The sequence below is a fragment of the Mesoplodon densirostris genome, chromosome 2 (genome assembly GCF_025265405.1).
Source record: "Mesoplodon densirostris isolate mMesDen1 chromosome 2, mMesDen1 primary haplotype, whole genome shotgun sequence".
Taxonomy (NCBI): Eukaryota; Metazoa; Chordata; class Mammalia; order Artiodactyla; family Ziphiidae; genus Mesoplodon; species Mesoplodon densirostris.
The window spans coordinates 21,655,119-21,680,012 of NC_082662.1; the positions used below are offsets into that span (position 1 = coordinate 21,655,119).

Genomic DNA, 24,894 nt, shown 5'->3' on the forward strand with positions numbered 1-24,894 from the left:
ATAAGACTTGGGTGAGGAGTATCATATATATAAAAAATGGCTTTGGCTGATGTACTCGCACAACTCTTGGAAGATCTAAATCAGGGTCCTCATATGGGAGTGTGGCATTGTTAGTGATATTTTTTAATGATTTGTATTTTTTTAGGCTGAGTAGCAAAGGGCCACTGTTGTCCTTTTTATCCCAAAGTCCTATCCCCCATCTTATACTGAAGTTTTAGTCTCTTGGAGAGCACTCCTGGCAGGAAAGAGAGAAATAATCTCTTCGCAGCCCCTTGCTCTCCTCCCCATCTTCCCGTTCCCTACCCCCACTCCTCCCCGTTCTCTGTTTCTCAAGTATACACGTGCGCGCGCGTGCGCACACACCCACACACACGTGCGCGCGCGCGGGCGCAGGGTGAGAAACACGAGAGCTTCCTGCACACTTAGTGGAGACGACTGAATTCCGAGCGAGCGGATGCCCCCGAAAGCAGGCTCTGTCCCTTTAAATGGGTTGTAGCAGTGGGGGAGGGGAACTGGCCGGAGCTGGCATTGTCCAGTTTGAACTGAGCACCGGAAGTGAAGGGGCAGGGCCAGGGCCGTGCACTGAGCCCCGGGCCATTGTCCATCTCCGACCAGGGCACTAGCCACCCCCCTGGCCAACCCTCTTTATCTTCTAGAAGGGGAGGCTAACTCTTCAAATGAGGAGAGCCCCTACTCCAGTTCCCCTACCAACCTCACGATGGGGAAGAGAGCGCACTTCAGGATGGGGCTCAAACGAGGAGGGTTTGGGAGCCTGAGAGTGTCGGGATCCCAGCAACGGATAGGGATGGGATGGGAATGGGGGCAGGATGAGGGCAGCTGGTGGAGAGAGGAACACCCTTCAAGCCTCTTTGGGTCCCTCCTGTTCTCTCAGGGAACTCCACGTGGGGTCAGTTTTAGACACAGGAAACAAGGAAGGATTCTTTACACAGAATCAATTTAGGAGCGCTTTGAGAGATCCAGAAAAACTCAGTCGGAAACGCAGGGAGGCAGAGACATTCAGTTAGTCAGAGACAGACTTTGAGAGGCTGCACCTAGGTCAGGAGTGGAGATCAGCCCTGTTGGGTCTCCAACCTCCCCCCTGCTTCCCCATCCTAGGCTTCCTAGTGTCCTGAACTCCAGGTCTATCTAAGCACACGGGGTTGGGGGTGAGAGCGGGTCAGCGCTGAGCTGCCGGGTCAGCTCTGAGACCTGAAGGGGAAGGGAGGGGGAGGGGCGCTCAAGGGATGGGGGAGGGGGAGGGCTCATCCATTTCTCCCTTGACAGGTGGTTTGTGTCTCTGATTGGCCAGCGCTGCCAGGCTCACACCTCCCTCCCCCAACTCTCTGGAATGTATAATTATGTGCAAGGGGGGTGGGGGTGGTGTGTGAGTGTGTGTGGGAGCAGTCACGTGGCTTTAAAACTATCCCCCCCACACACAGGCCCCCCACCTGTATGCTGCTTTGGGGACCCCCACTGGGTCCTTAAAGTGCAGGATCCCAATTCCCGGGTACTCAAGACTTCTAGGGCTGACAGCCCCAATCTCCAGATGCGGGGGGGGGGGGCGGGGGGTGTCAAACCTCAAGGTTCTGAGAAGGGACACCCCAGAGGTGTCAGAGACCGATGGGGCGGGGGTGGGGGGTGGGGGCCGGAGCTGGAGCCGGAGGGAAAGGGAGGGGAGAGGAGAGGGAGGGGAGGGGAGGGGGGCTGCCCGCGGGGGGTTGGGTCATTGTCTTTTAGAATTTGGGAGCCTTTGAAAAGCCGTGGGCCCTCCCACCGCTATTGTGCTGGGGAAGATGTAGCAGCCTCTTCTCCGAGCCACCCCTTTGCCTCCGGACTTCTCTGGGGCCAGCAGCCGGCCGACCTGGGGCCCGGGGCCGCGGGCTCAGCCGACTACCATGGGCTCTGTGTCAAACCAGCAGTTCGCAGGTTCGACCTCGGGACTTACTGGGGACAACTTAGGCTGCAGGGGCGCCCAGAAGCCACATAAAAGGGAGGTGGGGGAAGTGTCCCCCAGGCTAGCCGAAGGACCCTAAGTCTGCGGCCTCCTGTTTCAGGGGGCGATCTCTGGAGCAAGGAACCCTGGTGTCCCAGTGGCGTGCAAGCTGAAGCTACGGGGGCGGGGGGCAGAGAAGAGGAGGGGCCTGTCTGGCCGTCTGTCCCCGGGCAACGTGTTGTGGGAAGATGAGCAAAACTTTCGGGGCACCACTGGCCTCAGTTTAAGCTTGGGGAGCGCGGGAGGCAGCCGGGACAGGTATTCTCTCGCCGGCAGCTTGGTCTGCAGCGTCCTGGGTGTCCACCCGCGGGCTGCACACTCGGGTCTCCTAGCCAGGTCTCTGGTGGGGTCCTCCAATTCCGTGGCCCCCCAGCTGAGCGCCCTCCCAATCTCCAGGTGGCGGCGCCAAGGCGCCGGAGGAGGCGCAGGAGGACGCGGCCCGGGCGGCCGAGGAGCCGCAGCTGCTGCACGGAGCCGGCATCTGTAAGTGGTTCAACGTGCGCATGGGATTCGGCTTCCTGTCCATGACTGCCCGCGCCGGGGTCGCACTCGACCCCCCGGTGGATGTCTTTGTGCACCAGGTGAGACCGATCCCGGTAACTTTGCCGCGGGAAGGGGATGTTGGCGCGCGGATCCAAGGGTGGGCGGACGGCCTCGGCTCTTGGGTTGAGGGAGATCAAGGGCCCTCATTGTGCTCTCCCATCTGTGCCGTGGCACCCCAGTTCTGAGTCCCCTTTAACTCCAGCGGGACGAGAGCTGGGGGCAGAGCCGAGTATCAGCACCCCTACCCCCCTCCGGGAACCCCTCTGGTTTACCACGTGTCTGTTACCTCTTTCCCCTGGGCAGGGGGCAGGGGGCAGGGAGATGACCCCATGTGGCAGAACTAAGGTTGTATTGTGCTTGCCAGTGGGGGGAGGGCGAGCAGGCCGGCCAGGGAAGCACATGCCCGGTCAGAGCAGAGCCCTGAGCGCCCGCGCCTTTCACTATGGTGTGAATGGAGGGAGCTCCCGGCCTGCAGAGAGGGAGGGAAACCACTTCGGGACCCTACGGCGTAAAGCTGAGAAGTCAGCGGGGTCTCCTCACCCAGGTGGTCACCCAAAACTCAAGCTCTGGGGCCTGGGTGGGTTTGGCAGATCCTTGAAGGATCTCTCTGGGGGCTTGAAAGTTCCTCAAGAACACAGTCTCAGGCACACGGTTCACTCTCTGGGCTTTTACTGTTCATTTCCTATCAGGAAAGAAAACCCAAGGAGCCCAGGCCTTAGATTACTGGGCCAGGCTCAGAGGGAGTTAGGTTGCAACCCCAAGTTCTCAGTTAAAGCAAGGCAGCACAGTGGGGGTGAAATTCAGTGTCGCAGGGCAGAGGGTGGAGGGAGGCTAGCCTCTGGACCTATTCTCCTCAGCTTGGCATTTATGGCCCCAGACAGCCATTGATTGCTGTCCTAACATTCCCAGCCTCAAACAAGGAACCAGAGACTTCAGGTTTCCCTCCTCCCTGGCCACCCCTTCCTGAATATCTTAGAAGCATTTCTGTGGTCCTGGGCACAAGCCACACACAACAGCCACGTAAAGGAAGTTGTTGCTTGTGTTCCCTCCACCTTTGGAGGTTTGGGGCTGGACCTGAGAAGAAATTGCTAATCCCAGGCACGGTAGGTTGACACCCAGGCCGGGCATGGAGGGGTTACTTCGGAGAGGTTGGCTTTAGGAGCAGTGGGGGAGGGGAAAGGAGGATGTGGGGATTAAGGGTTGGAGCCTGAGGGATGGTATTCTGGAGGGGGAGGGGTGGAGATGCTGGGTGGAGTAGTTGGAGGCAGCGGGGGAAGTCTCTGAGCATGGCCCTCAGCGAGGACACAGAATGGGGGGAACAGGGGAAATAGAGGATATGGGGAGACGGGGGCCCACCAGTTAATGTTGTGGTCACTGGGCTACTAGAACATCTTTCCAGAAGGGTCGGCAGCAGAATGCTTGGCTACCCCCTTGCTTCACCCAGTTCCTCCACCCCCAACTTTACCCCCTCCCCATCAGACAACTAATTCTGGCTGGTGGCTTTGCCCCCTTCCCTGTCTCATTTACATATGTGAATGATAACCCACAGGAAGTAATTGTGGGAGAAAGAAGGGAATTGGCCTCTTTAGATCTATTAAATCACTTTATTACAGGAACCAGCTTTGAATGGCCCTCCTCAGCGGGGTGGCCAGCTCCCCCACTCTTCCATTTATCTGATCACAAAGAGATTAAAATCTCTCCTGGTCTGGAGATGACTGGACAGCTTCCCCAACTTTGGAAGGCTTGGAATAAAAGAGTCAAACCCAGCGTTTTCTTGCCTCCCTTCCAAAGGCTGTTGAATAGGGAAGGACTGAGGGGAATGTATCCCCTCTGAGGTTCTTTGGTGATATCCAACTCCCAAGGAAGGTTTTCCTGAGCAAATGGATCTGTGCCTCAGCCCACTTACCCTTAGGATCGAAAGCAGTTGGGAAATATTGGAGGGCATAAAGGAAAGCAGGGACCTTCTGGTTTGGGGAGTGGAGCCCATACCACGTTATTTCAGATGGGTTTGCTGGGAGATAACTGGACTTTAGGGTCTTGGAATGTCCAGGGACATTCCACAGTTGAATAAGCTATCAGGAGGAGTTGAGCTGGGATAAGGAATCAAGAATTTGTCTCCCTAACACCCCCTACTAACAGTCACAGAGGACAATGGTGGAAGTTCCCTGAGCCTTACCTGGTAGCTCTGTCTTTCGATTGTGCACTGCTGGGGCTTAGGTTGATCCTCAAACCCGACCATAGCAGTCAGACTAGTGATTCCGGTCCTGCACTTGAGAAATTTGAAATCTCTCCCTGGGGATCTAATATAGAGGAATTAGGTAGATGCAGGACAATCTTTAAAAATCCTCCTGCGGGAGGGGCGTGTTCCCGAAGAGGAGAGAGAGTAAGACATTTCTCTTTAACAAGAAACCCTCTCCTTTGGCTGCTGGTGGTGGTGGGTACCCTAGAATTGCAGGGTGGGTGGTGAGCAGGATAATTGTCCTAAGATAACATCTGCTAAGGGAGGGGGTCAGGGAGCCCCTTTCCTAAGGAAAGAGGAGGGGGGAGCAATTAAACATTTTCTTTTCCCTTCCAAGGTTGGGCCTATTTGGTTCCCAACACACTGTTCACTATTTTTACACTCCCTGTCAAACACGCAGTGCCCCACAGGGGTGGATGAGTGGGAAAGAAAACCTACCTTTAGCTTTTTTAAAAAATGAGTAAATAAAACCCATAAAGCAAAGAGACTTCTGTAACAACCCTTTTACTCAACCACAGGTCTTATGCTAGAACTCTCTTCCTGTCCCTGAATTTGGGGGAATTTAAGAATCATAATAATGGCAGGTGGCCAGCCCTTAAATCAAGGTTTCTCAACCTCAGCACTATTGACATGTTTTGAGCAGGATAATGTCTCATTCTGGGCATCCCTCAGTTGCGACAACCAAAAATGTCTCCAGACATTGCCAAATGCCCCCTGGGAGGCAAACTCACCCCCAGTTGAAAAACAGTTATACATCGCAAGGTGGAACAAGAAAGAGCTAACTACCGTCTCCTGGTTTCCTGAGGTTCACCAAGGATTCTCAATTCTCTATGGCCATTTTAAGAGTTTTGGCTTACCTCCTGTTTTCCTGTGGCTCAACTCCCAAACCCCTTAGATTTGTAGAAATTTGAAAATGAGGAAAAGGTCCCCTGCTTTCTCCCACAGCTCTTTGGAACCCAAGTCTGTTTAAAATGGCTTTCTGGCTAAAATGCTGTATTACAAGGCTTGGAGGCAAAAGAAGAGCCCAAATTTGACCGAGGGACCAAGTTTGGGTTAGGAGAAGAAATTTCCAATACCGAGAAATTGCTGAAGCCACGTGGCCTGCTTTTTCTGAAAAGGATGAGTGGGGGGGTAGTGAGAGCAACCTCAGGCCCATCTAGAGTAGGGCTCTTGGGTATGGGGGCAGGGAGAATGTAAAGGGATCTTTCCCACCTGGTTTATAACCTTACTAGTGCCTCTGATTACCCACCTTATGTTTCATTTTTTGATGTACTTGTCTTAACCCCTCCTCTAACCGGTAAACTCTATGAAGAGAGAGACTAGCAGTCTGGTTAATTTTCTAGTAAGCACTTGGGCTGAAGAAATGAATATGGGTCCCCTGAGGAATCAGGAGTACACTAACAGTTGGGGGTCCTCGTCAGCAGAAGTCTTCCTCCAGCCACAAAAGGCTGGAGGTAGGGAGGGAATGTTAACTGATAGTTGCTCTCTCTTTCTGGACTAGGGCCTGAATAGGGCCTGGCACTCGGTAGAAACACCATGAAAGCTTGTAGAGAGAATGTCAATGGATCGCAGTTGAGCTCCAGACAGGATATTGGAGGCAGGGGTTTGATGGGTCATTCATTAGTTATTTCATTTCCATCTTAATAGGAAACTATTTTTTAAATGAGTGGATTTTTTCAGGAAGTTGGCAGAGAAGCACATGAGTTGGTTTGAGCATTATGGGATCTTCTTGGGTCCTTCTCTTTCTGAAGAGACATGCTTTCTAGACGGCGTCCCAAGTAAAGGCTGTGCCACCATCATGAGCAAAGCTTGTGGTTGGTGACACCACAAGCTTGCCATACAAGTGGTTTTCAGTGATTTTCTCCAGGGCAAGGTTGTTTCTGGAACATTCCTAATCAAACTACCTATTGGAATTTGCTGGTGCTTTTTTTTTTTTTTTTTTTTGAGAAACAGCCCTAGGCAAATCACCCCTCCTTTCTTCCTGCAGGCAAGAATAGCAGTTACTATCAGTGTTAAATCTGGGAGGTCAAAGGAGGTGGGGGGGGGAGGAGGAGAAAACTTTCAAGAATAGTACACACTTAGTACAGAGGCAGCTTGGAGTTACTTAATTCAGACTGGAAAGGAGAGTAAATGGCTTTTGTCAACAGAGCAGAGCAACAGCTGGGTTACTGGTTTAAAACTCCTGGACCCTTTCTTCACTCCATGGGTAGGTGGTGGGGGGGTGGGGACCTATCCTGGCTTGGGTCCTCATCAGAGTTAAGTCTCCTTGCGACTCCATTTTCCTAAGGACCAAGGAGAAGACGCCCACCCTAAGGAGCTGGGAACATCAATCTAGGTGAACACTTGCGTGCAGAGTTGAGAACCGCGCGGCTCCTTCCTCTCTTCTCCCGTCTCCCCCGGCTGCCTTTGTGCAGCCTGGCTGATGAGCAGCGCCATCTGGTGGAGAGCTCCAGGCTGGAGCCGGTGGTCCTGGCGGTGTGTCTGAGCAGAGGTGATGTGTGTGGGGTTGTACGCTCGCAGCCTTTGGTTCTGGACGGATCTCTTTTCCCCACCCTCCCTGACACACACATCATCAAAATAAACTGCTTCTGGGCTTCCCTGGTGGCGCAGTGGTTGAGAGTCCGCCTGCCGATGCAGGGGACACGGGTTCGTGCCCCGGTCCGGGAAGATCCCACATACCGTGGAGCGGCTGGGCCCGTGAGCCATGGCCGCTGAGCCTGTGCTCCGCAGCGGGAGAGGCCACAACAGTGAGAGGCCTGCGTACCGCAAAAAATATATATATATAAATAAATTAAATAAATAAATTGCTTCTAATAGAACCCATTGGTTTCCTAGCTCCTACCAAACCCTACCTTCAGGAATGACGCTTGGGTTGAACTGCGAGGACGCCTTGGGACCAAGTCATTAAAGTTACTTTCACCTGCTGCTTTTTACTTTTTCATTGTGGCTGTTAGAAAGTTTTTAAACGGCTGTGCGTCTTGCATTATATTGCGTAGTGCTGGATATAGAGTCAGGCTAGTTGCAGTCTGCTCGGGGCTCTCACACTATAAATTTGGGCAAGGTGCTTCACCCCTCTGCCTCTGTGACCTCACCTGTAAGGGGGCATGATAAGGTCTACGTCACAGGCTTGGTGTGAGGGTCACATGTGTTACAACATGTAAAGTGCTTAAAACACTGCTTAGCCTATAGTAAGTATTAGTAATAAAATTAAATATGAGTCATTTTAGATAGTAGAGAACTTAGTTTCTTCTACAAATGTTTGTGCACTGCTAGGCACCTAGAACTGAGGGTATAAACATGCACTAGGTAGTCTTGAGCTGGAATGGCCCTGGGTATTGCAGAAAAGCCAGAAACCCAAGCTTTGATCAAGTCTGATCCCCTGCTTTTACAGATGATTATAGAAACCAGAACTTATTTATCCAAATTTCATAGAACAAGTTGAGGGAAACTCGGGTTCCTGTGAGCTTTTCACTCCACGTGCCCTGAGTGACCCCTAAGGTCCCTTCTATCCCTAAGTTATAAAGGCCTAATACTTGATGTGGGGGGAGCTTAGAGTAGGCAGTGGTGAGGTATTAGGGGAGCAGGACTAAGTACTGTAACTGGCCCAAGTCCTTCCCTGCCGTCCAAAAAAAAGAGAAATGCCTCCTGTAACTGTTTTCTGTCTGATTAAATGCCGTCTTCCCCTCTCCCCGCTATAGACTGCCCACCCTCCTACCTCAAACAAGTTGGGAAAGGAAGATGGGAGGCCTGCCTCCCTCCCACCTTTAATATAATTTATTTGAATAAATAACCCTAATTAGGTCCCTGAGTAAAAGGTTTGACTGAAAGCCCTGGAAAGGTGGGAGAGCAGGTCAGAAGGAAAGATGGCTGTTGGCGGCGGTGACTTTGGCAGACCAGCAAGCTTGACTGGGGAAGAAAGGTGTCTCTGTATCCGTTTCTCTCACCGTGACCATAACCCCTATGTGAAGAGGAAGGAAGGAACTGATGAATGCGGTGAATGTGGGGTGGGGGGGAGTCAGGGGGGAATCTGCAGCCTCTGGAACTCCAGGAATCTGACCACCAGAACCAGCCAGTGTCAACTCTTTGTTTCCCCGGAGCTGGGCTCTATTGGGGGAGCTCAAGCCTTGCCCCTCCCCCCCCCGGGTCTTTTCTTTTTGGAGGGGATGGAGAGAGGGGCGGGGCCCGGGCCCCGCTTTGTGTGTGGCTGGGGGTGGGGTGGGGTGATAGCAAGAATTTCAGGCTCCTTTCGGATGCAGGCCCTGTGAGGCAGGCTCCGTGGGGCTGCACGCCGATTACCTACCTGATAAGAGAGGAATTCAAACTATGTGTTTTAGAAAGGGGCGGGGTAGGCCCCCACCCCCATCCCCGGGAGCCACCCCTGGAGACCACCAGTCTAAATCTTGACCGGTTATGGTGAGGTGCCTGCAGGGTTGGGGGTTTTTTGTTTTTGTTTTTGTTTTTGTTTCACCCTTTTAAAGTCTTAAGCAGACCTCAAATCCTCCAGTGATGGAGTGGGTGAGCTGAGAGGGCTGGTCAATTTCATATGTCCCCATTTGTACTATCCTCTGGTTCTCATAGTAAGCCTAGGAGGTGTGGATGGAGGAGAGTGCTGTCCTCAGTAAACTGGAGCTCAGAGAGGAGATGTTTTTCTGAGTTTCCACTGCCAGTTAGTGATAAAAACTAGAGTTAAAATTCCCAGTCTCTTAACACTTCTTTGTCACTGTTACCCCGCCCTCATCCAGTCTGAAGAGGTTGATGATAATCGCCATTCAGGATTTAGGTGTGGCAGGCTATGTGTTAACTACTTTTCATGCATAAACCCTCACAGCACCACCATAAAATTATTATTTACTCCATTTTGTAGGGTAGCACAGAAAGCGGGGACAGGCTGTCAGACTCTAAACCCTGGCTCTTAGTCACTTATCTATCTGCTGAATCACAGCGAGGACTGGGAGTGTTCCAGCCTAAGAGCCCACTAGGCAAATGGGAAAAGCTGGGTTTGCCTGGGTCAAGAATGCTCTTGGTCTGGCTCCTCCAGCACCTCCTGACTCACTGGCTTGTCCCAGCTCAATAAGAGACAAGTCAGATTTAACATCAAATTCAGTGTGGTTGTTATACAACAGGGAGGGGGAAAGAGATTTCACCTTTCTGAAATGTTTTTATTTTCTGCTTTAATGCTCCACATCAAGATTGGTGGGGGGAGTCATCACAATTCTGGCTGTTCCTGTGGGAATAAGAAGAAAGGATCCCCAAACTTTGGAATACTTCATTGATATTTATTGAGCACATATTCTTGATGTTTCCCTACCTACGTAATCTTCATGAAAATCTTAGGTAGGGACTTCCCTGGTGGTGCAGTGGATGGGACTCCGCACTCCCAGCGCAGTGGGACCAGCTTCGATCCCCGGTCTCAGAACTAGATCCCACATGCATGCTGCAACTGAGAGTTCGCATGCCACGGCTAAGGAAACCTGGAGCCGCAGCTAAGGGGGCCCGCCTGCTGTGACTGGAGAGCCCACGCGGTGCTGCAACAGGGAAGCTGGCGGGCCACAACTGAGGAGCCCGCCTGCCACAACTAGGACCCAGTGCAACCAAAATAAAAACCAAAAAAACCCAAAAAACACCCTAAGGTAGGTTTTTATCCTGTTCTCTGAGGCCCAGAGGTGAGTGACTGACCAAGGTCACACATGATGCTGGAAATTGGTAGAAACGGCATTTCATGAACCAGGTTGTGTCTGGCACCTGAGCCTATGCTCTTAACCAATGACCTCAATGGAAGTTTTGTCTTAAGCAGTACCATCTAAATTAAAACAAAAATGTAAATGACCGAGGAATTGGGGATCGCATCTGGCAAAAGAGCATGTTTCACCTAAGTCCCAGTTTGAAATATTCACCCTGCCCCGTCACGACCACCAGCAGCATAACATGCCTCAAGCCAGGACTGGGTGCCTGATGATCCCTTTTGCTTCTGAACCGCATTTTCAATGAGGACTGCGCCTTGTTGACATATATGACGTGCTCTTTGGATGTTTTGGAAGCTATCTATAATGAAGCCTGTTCTGGGCAGGGTCTGGGAGAGGCTGTCGCTCCACTAATGTGTTGTTGACGCACGCAGTAAGTGGCAAGGTGAAATGGGCTGTGAGCTTCAAATCGGAAACCCTGGGTTCTTCTGACCCTGGTTTTGCCACTCAACTAGCTGTGTGAATAACTCCTTTTTTTTTGGTTCAAACATGCAGTGTTTTAGTGAGATCATTCCACACATTATTCGAAGTCCTTTCCTTTAACAATTTGCTCATCTTCCCAAGTTAAATAATTAAAACCTACCTCCTTGTTCATTCATCCAAAATGTTCTAGGCATTATTTAGGTGTCAAAATGCAGCAGTGAACAAAACGGGGACTTTACAACTTTACATTCTTTTTAATGGCTTCATGGTATTTTTGTTTTCTGTTGTTTTTTTGCACAAGTGAGATACTGAACATAGGTGTCATGCTAAGTCCTCCTGCAAATTACCTGCTTATATTCTGTTCTGTGATTCTTTTTTCTTAGTGACTTATAGTAGCTTTTTGTAGTTTTATCAGTTTAGTTATCTGTCTTGATTTTTAAAAAAACTGTCTCAAAGTTTTTTCCTCTTAACACTGAGATATTTAATTCTTCCGAAATATGTTTTGATGCAAAGTGTAGATTTCTGGCTTCATTTTCAAATGGATAACTGTTTTCTCAATAGTATTTATGGAATTGTTTTCCTCACCTGTTGATTTCTCCACTTAATCTTGGATCTCCCAGTAGACTTTCCCTTCTAATCCACTTATCTGTCTGCTTGGGTCATACTGTCTTTTCCCTTCAACTTTCAGAAACATTGTTTTGATATAATTTCAAACTTGGGAAAAGGTTGCAAGAATAGTACTAAAAACTCCCATATAACCTTTGCCCAGATTTATCAGTCCTTAATATTTTGTCCCGTTTGCTTTATTATTCTTTTTCTTTGTACAGATAGACAGATATCAAGCATCTTTAAATATTTCAGTGTGTTTTTTCTAAAATAGGGCCATTCTCTTAACCTACTCTTAGTACAGCGATCAAAATTAGGGAACTTAACATTGAAACATTTATCTACATTCCATATGCAAATTTTGTCAGTTCTAATTTTTTTTTCTTTTTTTTGTCTAATATTTTTTCCTGTTCTAAGATCCAATCCAGAGTCACGTGTTGCATTCAGTTTCTTTACTTCTCTGGGGTTTGTCTTTCATGGCTGACATTTTTTAAGTGTATAGGCCTGTTACTTTATTTGTTTTTTATTTTTATTTATGTTTATTTATTTATTTATATTTAATTTTGGCTGCATTTGGGTCTTCACTGCTGCACACGGGCTTTCTCTAGTTGCAGCGAGCAGGGCTACTCTTCCTTGTGATGCTCGGGCTTCTCACTGCGGTGGCTTCTCATGTTGTGGAGCATGGGTTCTATGCAAGCGGGCTCAATAGTTGTGACTCACCGGCTCTAGAGCACAGGCCTAGTTGCTCTGCGGCATGTGGGATCTTACCGGAGAAGGGCTCGAACCCATGTCCCCTGCATTGGCAGGCAGATTCTTAACCACTTCGCCACCAGGGAAGCCCCAGGCCTGTTACTTTATATTTTACAATTTTACATTGGTTGATTTCTTATAAATGCTATGTTTAAGAATTTTTCTTCTGTTTTATTTTTCTTAGAACTTTGAGAATAGCTGCAAAAAATGCTATGGCATCTGTTTTCCTAATGATTGTTCCTAATGTGATGTAGATATTTTGTTCTTAATCGTGATGACTCTTTGAGTCGCACTTTCTTTACCGATAAAATGGAAGTGTTCTTCCAACCTTAGAGGAACATGTGCATGCAGGGTTTTTGGTTTTGGTGTCATCATGGAGACTAACATTAAAATCTACCATGCTTCCCTCCCCCAGAGTAAGCTGCACATGGAGGGCTTCCGGAGCCTGAAGGAGGGTGAGGCCGTAGAGTTCACCTTTAAGAAGTCTGCCAAGGGCCTGGAATCTATCCGAGTCACCGGCCCTGGTGGGGTGTTCTGTATTGGGAGTGAGAGGCGGCCCAAAGGGAAGAACATGCAGAAACGCAGATCAAAGGGAGACAGGTATGGATTGCAAGACAGCTTGTGTGGGTTGGGAGGGACATGCGGAGGATGAGGAAAACTCTCCTAATTTTGCCCCTTTCTTGGACCAGATTGCCAAAGGTAAAAGGAAGCCTGCGGCCCCTGGATGTGGGAGGTGAAGAGAGGGCAGTGTGTGAGGAGGGTACTTCATGACCTAGCTCTTCTACTTGACAAGTAATTATGTTCTGTTAGCACTAGCCTCGATTGCTAAACGGGGATCACGATACTAACCTCACATGATTATTTTAGAACTAAAAGAGACCATGGATGTGAAAGTGGATGTGGTCAGTACAAGATGGTGTATCTGTACCTGTTGCTTCTTCACGTCTCCAAATGGCTGGTTTCTTCCATCTTAGTTCTGTGCTCAAACAGATCACATAGTCTGGCTCCTTTAATTTCTTCTATATTTTTAAGGAATGACAGGTACTCTTTTTAAGGGTATGGTAGTTCCCAATTGGGGTACAGGATTTCTGTTCTTGGTATTTTCAAGTTGACACGAATCTGAAGATATCATCTAGACAATTACGTATCTGGAAAGGACTCAGAGTCATCTAGTCATGTTCCTCCTTTTGTAAGTGGGGAAATTGGCTTCTAGGAAGGCAAGTGGGTATAGTAACAACTTGAACCGGAGCCCAGGTGTCCTCTCTCAGAGGAAGGCTTGTGGTCTCTTCTCACTCCTTTCTCTCAACTTTACCATCTTGCTTGGTGCTAGGTGCTACAACTGTGGAGGTCTAGACCATCATGCCAAGGAATGCAAACTGCCACCCCAGCCCAAGAAGTGCCACTTCTGCCAGAGCATCAACCATATGGTAGCCTCGTGTCCACTGAAGGCCCAGCAAGCTCCCAGCTCACAGGGAAAACCAGCCTACTTTCGGGAGGAGGAAGAAGAGATCCCCAGCCCTGCCATGCTCCCAGAGGCCCAGAATTGAGCCACAGTGGGTGGGGGCTAGTCCGTTTGTGATCAGAAAGTTTTGAGGAAGAGGCATCAATCGGCAGAGTGGAGAAAGTGGGGCTAGGGTGGGCAGGGGGCAGCTGGCACTGCCATATATCTCAGGCCGGGAGCCAAAGCGTCACCCCCTCTTCCCTCTTGGTGGGGGGAAGGGGTGAGGCAAAGAAACTCCAATCATGCTCTATCCAAATGCACATGAGGGCTTTGGGGGGTAACCCTTCCTGCATGCTTTATCTGAGTCTCCACCCCCAGAATCTCCAGCTTTTGAAAGTGGCCTGCATAGGGAAGTTGTTTTACTCTTCAAGAAGGATATGGAATAATATTTCCTGTGCCAGAGTGAAAAGATTAAGCATGAGACCAGATTGATGGACCCAACCCACAAACCACTACATTCTGTGGGAGGAAATATCTCAGGGGTAAGGCAGGGTTTTCCACATCTTGTCTGCTCACAACCTCCTCCTGGGAGAGAGTGCTGAGAGAACTGTCCCAAGCAGTGGGTTGTGATGATAGGCAAAAGGGGGGTTGAGGGAACAGCTGCAGACCTGCTGCTTCTAAGCTCACTCCCACCCCATTCTGGGCCAATACAATTTTATTTATTTGCTCCCTTGGATGACTGTACCTTGGGTCCCACTTTCTTCAGGATGCCAACTGCACTAGCTGTGTGCGAATGACGTATCTTGTGCATTTTAACTTTTTTTTTTCATAATATAAATATTCTGGTTTTGTATTTTTGTGTATTTTAATCTAAGGCCCTCATTCCTGCACTGTGTTCTCAGGTACGTGAGCAATCTCAGGGATAAGTCGGCAGCAGCTCCGGGTCTGCACAGCAGGAATACTTTTTGTTGCTCTATCACCAGAGAGAATAACTATTTGGAGCGTATAGCCTATTGAACTACCTCATTTTTGCCAATTAGAGCTGGCTTTTCTGCCACAGTGTCCTCTTGAAACCCCTCCATCTTCAATGTTTCATGGGAGACTAGGTTTTAACTGGGTTGCCTCATGACTTGGTCTCCTTCTACTGAAAGATTGGAAATTGGTCTGAACAGGAAAAGGTGGTACAGAGAGGTTAGGAGAGGCTGGGCCAGGTAAAAGGTGCAGAGAGGGGAAGCCAAGATTAGGCAGAGGTCATCTGTATGCGTGATAAAGGATTCCTGTTCCAGACCTCTAATCCCAGGGAATAGGACTCGCTTTACATACCAGGTCCATCCTTCAGTGGATTGGGCTAGGCCTAACATACACAACAGGGTGTATTGTATGCGTTTTTGTAAAAACTGTGAGTTGGTAAGGACAGGTTTTAAGAATGATGCCTCTGTACCCATCTTGAGCTGCCCAGGGATGGATATATGAAGCAAGGACAAGATCCTTAATCTTTAACAATTCTGGACTTTTCCTCCTTGGTTTCCAGAGAGACCATCAGTGATGGCTTCTTTGTGGTTTCCAGAGCCAGTGTCCTGCCCTGCTGCAGCAGTAATTAGTGTCATGGTAGCTAAAGGAGAAAAGGGGGTTTCGTTTACATGCTGTGAGATCACTGCAAACCTACCTCACTGTGTTGTAACGGGGCAAATGCAATAGAACGCATTGGGTGATGTGTGTCTGATCCTGGGTTCTTGTCTCCCCCAATTGCTGCCCCCCTCTAGTTATTGTATTTGTCTGGACTTCGTAGGACTTCACAAGTAGCTGATTTGGTGATTGCTAGGTGGCCTAGTTTGTGTAAATATAATGTGTTGGTCTTCTCCATGTTCTTTTGGGGTTTTATTGTTTACAAACTTCTTCTTATATTGAGAAAAATAGCCAAAGCATCTTTGACAAAAGGTCTGCACCAGCCAAAAAGATCTGAAACATAAACTTGGGGGCCCCTCTTCCTGAAGTGGGAGGTCTTGAACTACACTTTCTTTTGTGTTCCCCTTCCCCTGCCTATTTCGAACAAGATTTTCTGTCCTAAAAACTGTATTCCTACCCCTTCTTCTTTCCCCCTTCGTGCCCTCCCCCAAAATAGTCCATACACCTATACGTTTAATTTGTGGGGTGTCTGTGATTAAACAGTTTGTGCAAAAATCCTGAAGAAGCTAAGAACTCACCATCCCTTGTTCTCAGTCTCCTGAGTCATGACCATTCCTCGATTTGATTCATGCCAAACAGACTGCTGTCTTTGGATGGATTAAAACCTACTTTAATCTCTAATCTTAGGGTTGAGAGGAGCAACGAGGGGGCCTTCCATGTAGAAAGTGGGGTTGGGAGACCATGAAGGGAAAGATGAATGTATAGCCAAGTCACTCAGGAACTTTTATGCAGGTGCAAGAAACTTATGTCAAAGTGGCCACAAAATTGTTTAATAGGAGACGGACGAATGTAACTCCATGTTTACTGCTAGAAACCAAAGCTTTGTGTGAAATCTTGAATTTATGGGGAGGGCGGGAGGGTAGAAAAGCATGTACCTGTTCTTCATCCCTTCCCCTCATTACTGAACTGCAGGAGACTGAGCCCCCTTGGGCTTTGGTGACCCCATCTGGGCAGTGTTTATTTGTTGGTTGATTTTGCTGTGCCAGGTACTTCCTTTCCCATTTGCTATCATTTTGTAACACACATGCTGACCCTTTTCCCTTCCCCTTCTTTTCCTTGGGAAAATACAATGAATAAAGACTTATTGGTACTGAAACTGTCATCTCCTTGGTTGATATTTAAGGTGCTTTCTTCCTACCATTATTTCCACTTCCTTGGATTGGGACTCAGAAGTCACAAGAAGAACCATTAAGTTTTCTGTTCAGCCATTTTGTTAGGAGTGAATCTTGAAAGTTCAGTCTTTTTAGCACCTCATTACAGTGGATTTTTGTTTCTAGTTAAGGCCTCTTGTCCTTTCCTTGGAAGCTGCCACATTCAAGAGGGGATTAAGGGCTTGGCATGCATAAGAATGGGGTTGCCTGTGCCACTGACTGGGATGAAAGGATGGGGCCATGGCTTGGGGCATGAGACCCTAATAATACTTTGTCCCTTGCTCCTCAAAGCCCTTTACAAATCTTAATTAATTAACCCCCTGCAGCAACCCAGGGATGGAAATACACGGGAAACTGGAGAAATTGAGGCCAGAGGAGATACACTGACCAGCTATAAACACATGTTAACAAGTTCACTGGCCTTCTGATGAACACTGTATTTTTAAATTTAAACATCTAGCTCCCCCTAAGGGAAGGACGGTTTAGAAAAGAAAGACTTGATTGGAGGCATACCAACTATCACACAAAGTGCATGGAAACGTTAACAGAACAAGGATAAGAAGTTTCATATATCCCTCTAGGGACTTCCTACCAAAAGTCAAAGCTGACATTGGAAGATGTTAAAAGTAGCAAGCTACTACTGGACTTCAGTAAATGGTTTTCCTGCAAAATTGAAGTAATCAGCTAGGCAGAAACTTACTAACCTACATGCAAAGCAGGAAGGATGGAAAAGCTTAAGAGACTATTCATGGGTGGGTTACTCATCTCTGGAGGGCATTCTTTGATCATTTCACTCTGTTAAAAATAACCCTTTCATCAGAAAGTGGAAGACAAACGTAATGAATCGGGAGTCATGACTGTAGTATCTCTTCCTTGCCTTGTTTCCTTGACAGCAACCCAAAGTAAGAAACTACAAGAAGCTTCTCTGAAAATGATAAAGTTTTTTTTTTTTTCTTTTCCCTTCTCTAATTTTGAGAAAACTAAACTCCCAATATCTTTTGTGAGTTAGTGCCTCAAATTCCTGCAACCCTTTTCTTTAAAGGTTTGGTACAGAATGAATGCCCTTGATTTTTCTGTCAGGGTTAGTTGATGGCCTTTCTTAAACTTTAGAAGTCATTCTTAGAGTTGTTTCTGGCCTAACCCTTTTTTGAGTTCTTTGGGTAGGTCCTGAGAATGCAAATCCTAAAATCTTGAGTGCCTTAAATCAGCACAAAATGGACTGATATTAAGTGCCCTGTGAGGCTAACTACGGCTAGGAACTTCGCAAACGATTAAATTCACTAAATAAGACAAAACAGTATAAAAACAGGATTTTTAAGACTTGTACCAAAAAAAAACCCCAAACAAAAAGCACTTGTACCAGAGCTCTAAAGCCAGTGCTGCGGCCTTCCAGTTAGCAGGACGCTGCCTTACCCCTTTTCTCAACAGTCCAAACTGCCACCAGTGGCTAAAAAGTCCCAGCATTTCTGAGGTGGGGACCCCCTAATTCTTGCCCCGTAACCTAGCCCGCCTGACTGTCTACAGACTTCTCGGCTCTCCCAGGTGGTCTGAACCCCGCCTTCCCCAGCCGGGTCCCTCGCACGTGGCCCGGAGCCGCGTATCGCGCGCGGTTATCCCCTTCACCCCACCCCGCCCCGCCCCAGGAGTGCGAACAGCCGAGAACTCTCGCTCATCTCCGTTCCTCCTCCGAGCGCGCAGGCGCAGGCCAGGGCCCCGCCCATTAGGTGACGGCAGAAGCGTGTCCTAGCGCCCAACGATGACGTGTTCTTCCAGCGCCACGTCGTGAGGAAGTGTCGGTCCCCTCGAGCGGTTGAGAGGTGCTGGCGGAGACTGTCAAGGTGCTGGATTCAGGGGGTGGATTAGAGAAGAGGAGAGAGATGACTGAGCGGGAGGCAGCTGTGGGAGAGACAAAGGGGTCAGTGGAAGATACAAGTGAGGGAGTAAAGAATTGGGAAATCTCTGGGGTAGGAGGTAACAGGTACAGCAACTGAAGGGATTAGTGACCCGGAGCCCCGAGAGTGGGAAACAGCCTGGTGGAAGATGGAGAAGGAAGAAGGGGAAGGATCAGGATGTAAGCACTATGATGTGACAGGAAGCAGACTTACATGTTCAGAAAAAGGCAGTGCAGACTCTGAGAAAAAAGGAGATGGGAGCAAGGTCCACCAAGCCCATAGAACCAAGGAAAGGCCTCTGCCCCAAAGGTCCTATTGGCTTATAAATTCTGGGTGGTGAAAGACTAGAGGCTTAGGACAGTGTCTCTTTTTTTTTGGCTGTGCCGGGTCTTAGTTGCGGCAACGGGATCTTAAGTTGCAGCATGCGAACTCTTAGTTGTGGCATGTGGGATCTAGTTCCCTAACCAGAGATCAAACCCGGGCCCCATGCATTGGGAGCGCAGAGTCTTAGCCACTGGACCACCAGGGAAGTCCAGGGCCAGTGTTTTTGGATTCTGATGCTGGCTGATCTCTACCGTTTTGGTGAATCCCTGCAAGTCAGCCATAGTTGTTTGCAGGTGTGGTGACTTCGAATTCTCTGTCTTGTTTATACAAGGTTACCTGGTTGGTGTATAATTGTTCTGTGCTTCTTCTGCTGAGGCAAGAACTATGTCATGGATCAAGGAAGGAGAGCTGTCGTTTTGGGAGCGGTTCTGTGCCAACATCATAAAGGTGAGCAGTGGCCCAAAGCACCAGTTGGCCTTTTGGTTCGTTGGGTAATCTTATATCAAAACCTGTTATAAAAACTGGGTAACCCATGATGTTTATGGATTTGTAGTAGAATTTAGCAGTGGTATCAAAGAGCCTTAGAATTGCAGGTAAGTTCCAGGTCTACATTTCTGGCAGATTATTGTCCTAACTCTCACATTTTCAGGAAACCTGAGACCTCCCAATATCATTGGGCAGCATAGACTGTTAGATCTTCCTGAAATTTGTTTCCCTAGAACTTTGATCTATTATTCCTAGTACTGTCCTCTGGGCTTTTTTTGGTTTTGTTTTGTTAATTTATTTTTGGCTGCGTTGGGTCTTCATTGTTGTGTGCGGGCTTTCTCTAGTTGCGGTGAGCGGGGGCTACTCTTCGTTGTAGTGCATGAGCTTCTCACTGTGCTGGCCTCTCTTTGTTGTGGAACACGGGCTCTAGGCGTGCTGGCCTCAGTAGCTGTGGCATGCCGGCTCAGTAGTTGTAGCTTGCGGGCCCTAGAGCTCAGGCTCAGTAGTTGTGGCCCATGGGTTTAGTCGCTCTGCGGCATGTGGGATCTTCCTGGACCAGGGATCGAACCCGTGTCCCTTGCATTGGCAGGCAGATTCTTAACCACTGCGCCACCAGGGAAGTCCCTGACCTCTGGGTTTAGATAAAATAACTAATCTTTCTTTGATGTGACAGTAGAGCATAATGGTTAAGAGGGCTCTGGAGGCAAACATGAATGAAAGTCCTATTCTATCATTTATTAACCATGTGACTTTATATGGTGATTTTGAGGATTAAATGAAACTACATAGAAAACACTCAGCACGGTGTTTAGCAGTTTTTAATTACTATTATTGGGGCTGTCTTTCAACCATTTGAAGACTACAATCACTCTGTTTCCTACACTCCACTCCCTAGATCTTCCCTCAGCTTTTTCTCTAGGAATCACAGCAATGTTATATCCTCCTCATATGAAGGGTTTGATATTGCAGCCAGTCAGCTTGGTTTTATTTTTCAGCCACAGGCTGTCAAGCAGCAAGTAGCAGTGAATTTATGAGTAAGTAAGCCTTGTACCCACACAGACACCCCCACACAAATGCCAGGTGATCTCAGGCAGTCCAGGAAATATAAAAGCATCTCCTCAAGGAACCACTGCGGTCACATGTTGGGAAGAACAAGCTGCATGACTTTACCGGAATTTTTTTTTTATGGCTATACATGGGGGACAAAAGTAGAAAATTTTGGGAGATGCAGGGGAAGTGGTCTATGAAGAGCCCCTCCAGTGAGGAAAAATAGCCCAAGGAGTGAATTTTTGCTATGATAGACAACAGAAGTCTGCTCTAGGCCAGGTAAGAAGCTTTGTTTGCCCCCACAATGTCTTTTTTGTTTGTTTTCAAATGGCTCCTGACATTTAAATTTTTATAAAAATCTTGATTGGCTTCTCTTGTAAAATAAGAAGATCCAACAATATGAGGCCCCCATTCCTGTGTGACAGGACTCGGATAAAACTGAGAAGTGTATGCCTCTTTTATGTGGAGGATGCCCTTTACATTTGGCCATACCCATCAATATCCTTCCTGTGCCTTCCAGTTGAAGGCTAATGAAACCAAGGTGGTGGTTAAAGGCATATGGTTAGGAGGTGAACTCTGAAAGCACATAGACCTAAGTTTGAATCCCCACTTTGTCTCTTCTTGGCTGTGTGACTTATGCAAGTCACTTGACCTCTCTGAGCCTCAGTTTTTTCAACTATAAAATGAAGATAACACTATTTACTTCGTATGTTTGTATGATAAAAAATTAAGATGAAATGTGAAAAGCTCAGCATAGTACTTGGCATGTAGTAAGGGCTCAATAAACATAAATAAAAATGAATAAAAGTGCTTAATGCTTATGTATTGAGCTAAAAGTACAGAATACCCAGTTCCCTTCCTCAGGGCTTCTATCATATAGCTCAAGCCTGTCAGCTTGGAATATTGTCTCCCTTTATCTCTGAGGAGTATGTGATGTGTTCATTTGTCTTCTTACTACACAGGCAGGCCCAATGCCCAAACACATTGCATTTATAATGGATGGGAACCGTCGCTATGCCAAGAAGTGCCAAGTGGAGAGGCAAGAGGGTCACTCACAGGGCTTCAACAAACTGGCTGAGGTGGGTACACATTGCAGAACCCAAGGTGGATGGTCTGTGGAGAATTGGATTATAGCTAGAAAACCAGGCCCTGAGTTTGCTGTGGTTTGAGAGTGTTTTTTTTATAGCTGTTTGTCTGTTTTATTGCTTGCTTGCTAGCCATAGATCTCATATCAACATTAACAGAAAATCAAGTCATCCCGTGAATCATCGCAAAATATTAGAAATAAGAACAAAATTGTCTCCTCTTACCACTTTAATCAACAATTTATGTTTTTCTGTGCCTCATCCCAATCCTTGTAATATGTTCAATGTGACTTAACATTTATAAAATTACATCTATAGCTTTGATAACCTTATTTTTTTCTTGACATTTTGGCAAGTATTTTTCTAGGTTGATCTATAGCTTTCTACCTATATGTTTTAATGGCTGTGGAACATTTTTCATGAGGATCTGGCATAGTTTGTTTAGCTGCTCCACTATTATTGGACATTATAAATTGTACTAGTTTAGAATAAATTCTTAGAAGTGACATTTCCAGAGCAAAGGTAGAGGGTGACTACCCATCCTGAGGTTGAGGTGTTTCTCAGGACACAGGCCTTTAAGTGCTTAAACTAGGAAAAGTGCCAGACAAACCAGGACGTCACTCCAACCAAACGTCATCAACATTTTATGGTTTTAATGCCCACTGCAAATTGGGAAACAGTAAATTTAACAATAACGATGGAATATGGCAATCTTTGTGAAACTCTAGCCCACTGATTCCAGCTTCCTGGCACAAGAACACGTCCTGAAGCCAGGGCAGTGATATTTTTTGCCTTGAATGAGTGGTTGTGGGGTTCTCTCCAACACTGAGGTCTTCAGGTTTGTTGCTCTCAGTTTCTCTTTTGTGACTAAGAGGCAGTTTTTGCCTAGTGCTTAGGAGCTTAAGCTCTGTAGTCACTCAGAACTCATTGGCACTCCTGCTCTGCCACTTCCTGGCTCTGTGACCTGCTGCAAGTTACATAGCTTCCCTTTGCCTCAGTTCCTTCCTCTGTAAAATGGGGAGATTACATGAGGATTAAACAAGATGGCACAATGAAAAGCATGTGGCACAAGACCTGACATAAAGGATGTGCTCAAAAAATTGAAGCTGTTGTTATTAGCCTATATTAACTGAGGTCAGTGGCGGGTTCCAACCCAGGTGTACCCACCAAGTTCGCTGCCTGGTAAGATCTTCAGGGCCCAAGCCTATTCAAGTGTCAGGTTTGCTCTGGTGATTTTCCTGAGGTGGCAGTGAATGGGTTTGTATGTCTGATAAGGGATTAGAAAGGTAGCCCTTCAGCTTTATTTCTTCAGTTCTGTTTGAATGTCTTCTGTCCCTTACCTTTAACCTCCAGGCTCCCCATCTCAACACTGTTATTCTCATCTCCAGTTTGTTCTCCACCTTTAGTGGCACTGGGTTAGAGCAGTACCAAAGGACTGAGTTTAAATTTGAGTTTCACTTCTTTTTTCGTTGAGGTATAAGTTCATACAGGGAAATGCAGATTTGGGGTTTTGACAGTTGCATTCATCTGTCTAATCCACACCCCTGTCAAGATACAGAACATTTCCATCTCTCTAGCAAGTTGCTTTGTGCCCCTTCCCAGGCACACCCTGTCCTCCCTCCTCTTCTCCTCCCCTTCCCCCTCATTTTCTGATTTCTATCACTCTAGATGAGTTTTTGCTGTTCTAGAACCTCATATAATGGATTCATACGGTAGAGCTGTGGACTTTTGACTCGTCTTCAACTTTCTGAGCCTCAATTTGATCATCTCTAAAGTAGGCATGAAAACAATAATTCCTTTCTCAAGGGGTAGCTTGAAGAATCAAATGAAATAATGTATGTGAAAACCCTTTGCAGACTTAAATGGTACACAGCTGTGCAATTGTTGCTTTTATTCTTATAACTCATCAGCCTCTCAGTCTATTGGATTAATGATGTTATGCTGTGAGTAATAATACCTTGTGTTTTTATGTATCTTTAGCCACCTTGTGAGGGATGGATTGTGATCCTATTTTACAGATAAGGAGACTTAGGCCCTGAGAGGTTAAATGATATGCCTGCAGTCACACAGCAAGTGCTTGATGGAGTGAGAGACTAGAACCTAGATCTTTACTCTCTCAGTGAAGAGCTCTTTCCAGTAAACCACAATAGCATCAGCATAATAGTACTCATTAAGTTCACATTTTTCAGTCTCTCAGGTGGTGGCTTTCTGCTTATTTGGTTCATTATTCTGAGAGAAGCATTGGTATTATCCTAGCTTTACCCAGTTTGGGGAGGAGAAAAGTCTGTCTCTCACTGAGTCGGGGCTGAGGCATCTCCTGTTTCCCTTCCTGCTCTTTCCTTGTACCCTAGCTCCTTGCCTTCTCCCCTCTCAGACTCTGCGTTGGTGTTTGAACCTGGGCGTCCTAGAGGTGACGGTCTACGCCTTCAGCATTGAGAACTTCAAACGCTCCAAGAGTGAGGTAGATGGGCTAATGGATCTGGCCCGGCAGAAGTTCAGCCGCTTGATGGAAGAAAAGTAAGATGCTGTCAGAGGGGGAGCCTGTGTTCTTATACCACCTCCAGCCTTACCTAACCCTCAACTGTCTTTTCTTTTTTTTTTTTTTTTTTTTTTTTTTTTTGCGGTATGCGGGCCTCTCACTGCTGTGGCCTCCCCCGTCGCGGAGCACAGGCTCCGGACGCGCAGGCTCAGCGGCCATGGCTCACGGGCCCAGCCGCTCCGTGGCATATGGGATCCTCCCAGACCGGGGCACGAACCCGCATCCCCTGCATCGGCAGGCGGACTCTCAACCACTTGCGCCACCAGGGAGGCCCCTCAACTGTCTTTTCTGAGGCTAGTTAAGGAACTCTAAACCCTTCTACTGTTAGACCCCTTCAGTGGCAAATATGGCAAGCTAGTTCTTTCTTTCTTTCTTTCTTTCTTTCTTTCTTTCTTTCTTTCTTTCTTCCTTCCTTCCTTCCTTCCTTCCTTCCTTCCTTCTTTCCTTCCTTCCTTCCTTTCCTTTCCTTTCTTTCTTTCTTTCTTTTTTTTTAAAAGGGGACATTTATTTGAGGATATAGAGGTATTTCACAGAATTCAAGGATAAGGATAGCCAACCTCAGGCAAAACCGAAGCCAGGAATTGAAATCCATTAGGTAGAACCTCCTCAGACATTTATTTCCTTTGCTCCGCAGACTAACTTTGTCTGCTACAAGAGAGCTGCTCAGAATGAATTAAAACCCTTAATTGGTCCACCTTAGTTCGAATTTCTACCCCAGGACCAGTGAACTGTGACCAGGGAAGTAGAGTGAGAGAGACTTTGAAAAAGCCATTTTCTGCTGTGCAGTCATCCCTAAAAAGTTACTGTACTTCCCTGCATATACCCTTGGACGGGACAGGATGATGCATAAAAGGCCTTTATGGGGATGAGTCAGTACTATTCTTGCTATCACTAAGTTTAAGCTTAACTTAGTGAGCAAAGCCAGAATGGGGCAAAGTGGAAGTTTGG

At 47.5% G+C, this 24,894-nt stretch overlaps 2 protein-coding genes across 4 annotated transcripts in view; both read left to right on the forward strand.

Annotated features, from left to right (window-relative positions):
• The first annotated feature begins 1,895 nt into the window (after positions 1-1,895).
• On the forward strand, positions 1,896-13,842 carry LIN28A (lin-28 homolog A). The gene is made up of 4 exons (XM_060081191.1): positions 1,896-1,926; positions 2,390-2,574; positions 12,711-12,895; positions 13,626-13,842. The coding sequence occupies exons 1-4, from the start codon at positions 1,896-1,898 to the stop codon at positions 13,840-13,842; spliced, it is 618 nt and encodes a 205-aa protein (XP_059937174.1).
• A 4,489-nt stretch (positions 13,843-18,331) lies between these two features.
• Positions 18,332-24,894, forward strand: part of DHDDS (dehydrodolichyl diphosphate synthase subunit) — a 34,698-nt gene continuing 28,135 nt past the window's right edge. For 2 of the 3 annotated variants that reach the window (XM_060089206.1, XM_060089208.1), the window contains exons 1-4: positions 18,332-18,411; positions 19,121-19,236; positions 21,285-21,401; positions 23,782-23,924. In XM_060089206.1, coding sequence (XP_059945189.1) covers positions 19,174-19,236; positions 21,285-21,401; positions 23,782-23,924 — 323 coding nt within the window. In that variant the 5' untranslated portion in view covers positions 18,332-18,411; positions 19,121-19,173. The other variant, XM_060089207.1, reaches the window with a different exon arrangement.

What these genes read in the sequence shown, in the direction of transcription:
- LIN28A (XM_060081191.1), top strand. Translation starts at nt 1,896, where the DNA reads ATGGGCTCTGTGTCAAACCAGCAGTTCGCAG. An exon ending in TGGATGTCTTTGTGCACCAG is followed by an intron (nt 2,575 to 12,710) that starts GTGAGACCGATC and finishes TCCCTCCCCCAG; the next exon opens with AGTAAGCTGCACATGGAGGG. An exon ending in CGCAGATCAAAGGGAGACAG is followed by an intron (nt 12,896 to 13,625) that starts GTATGGATTGCA and finishes GCTTGGTGCTAG; the next exon opens with GTGCTACAACTGTGGAGGTC.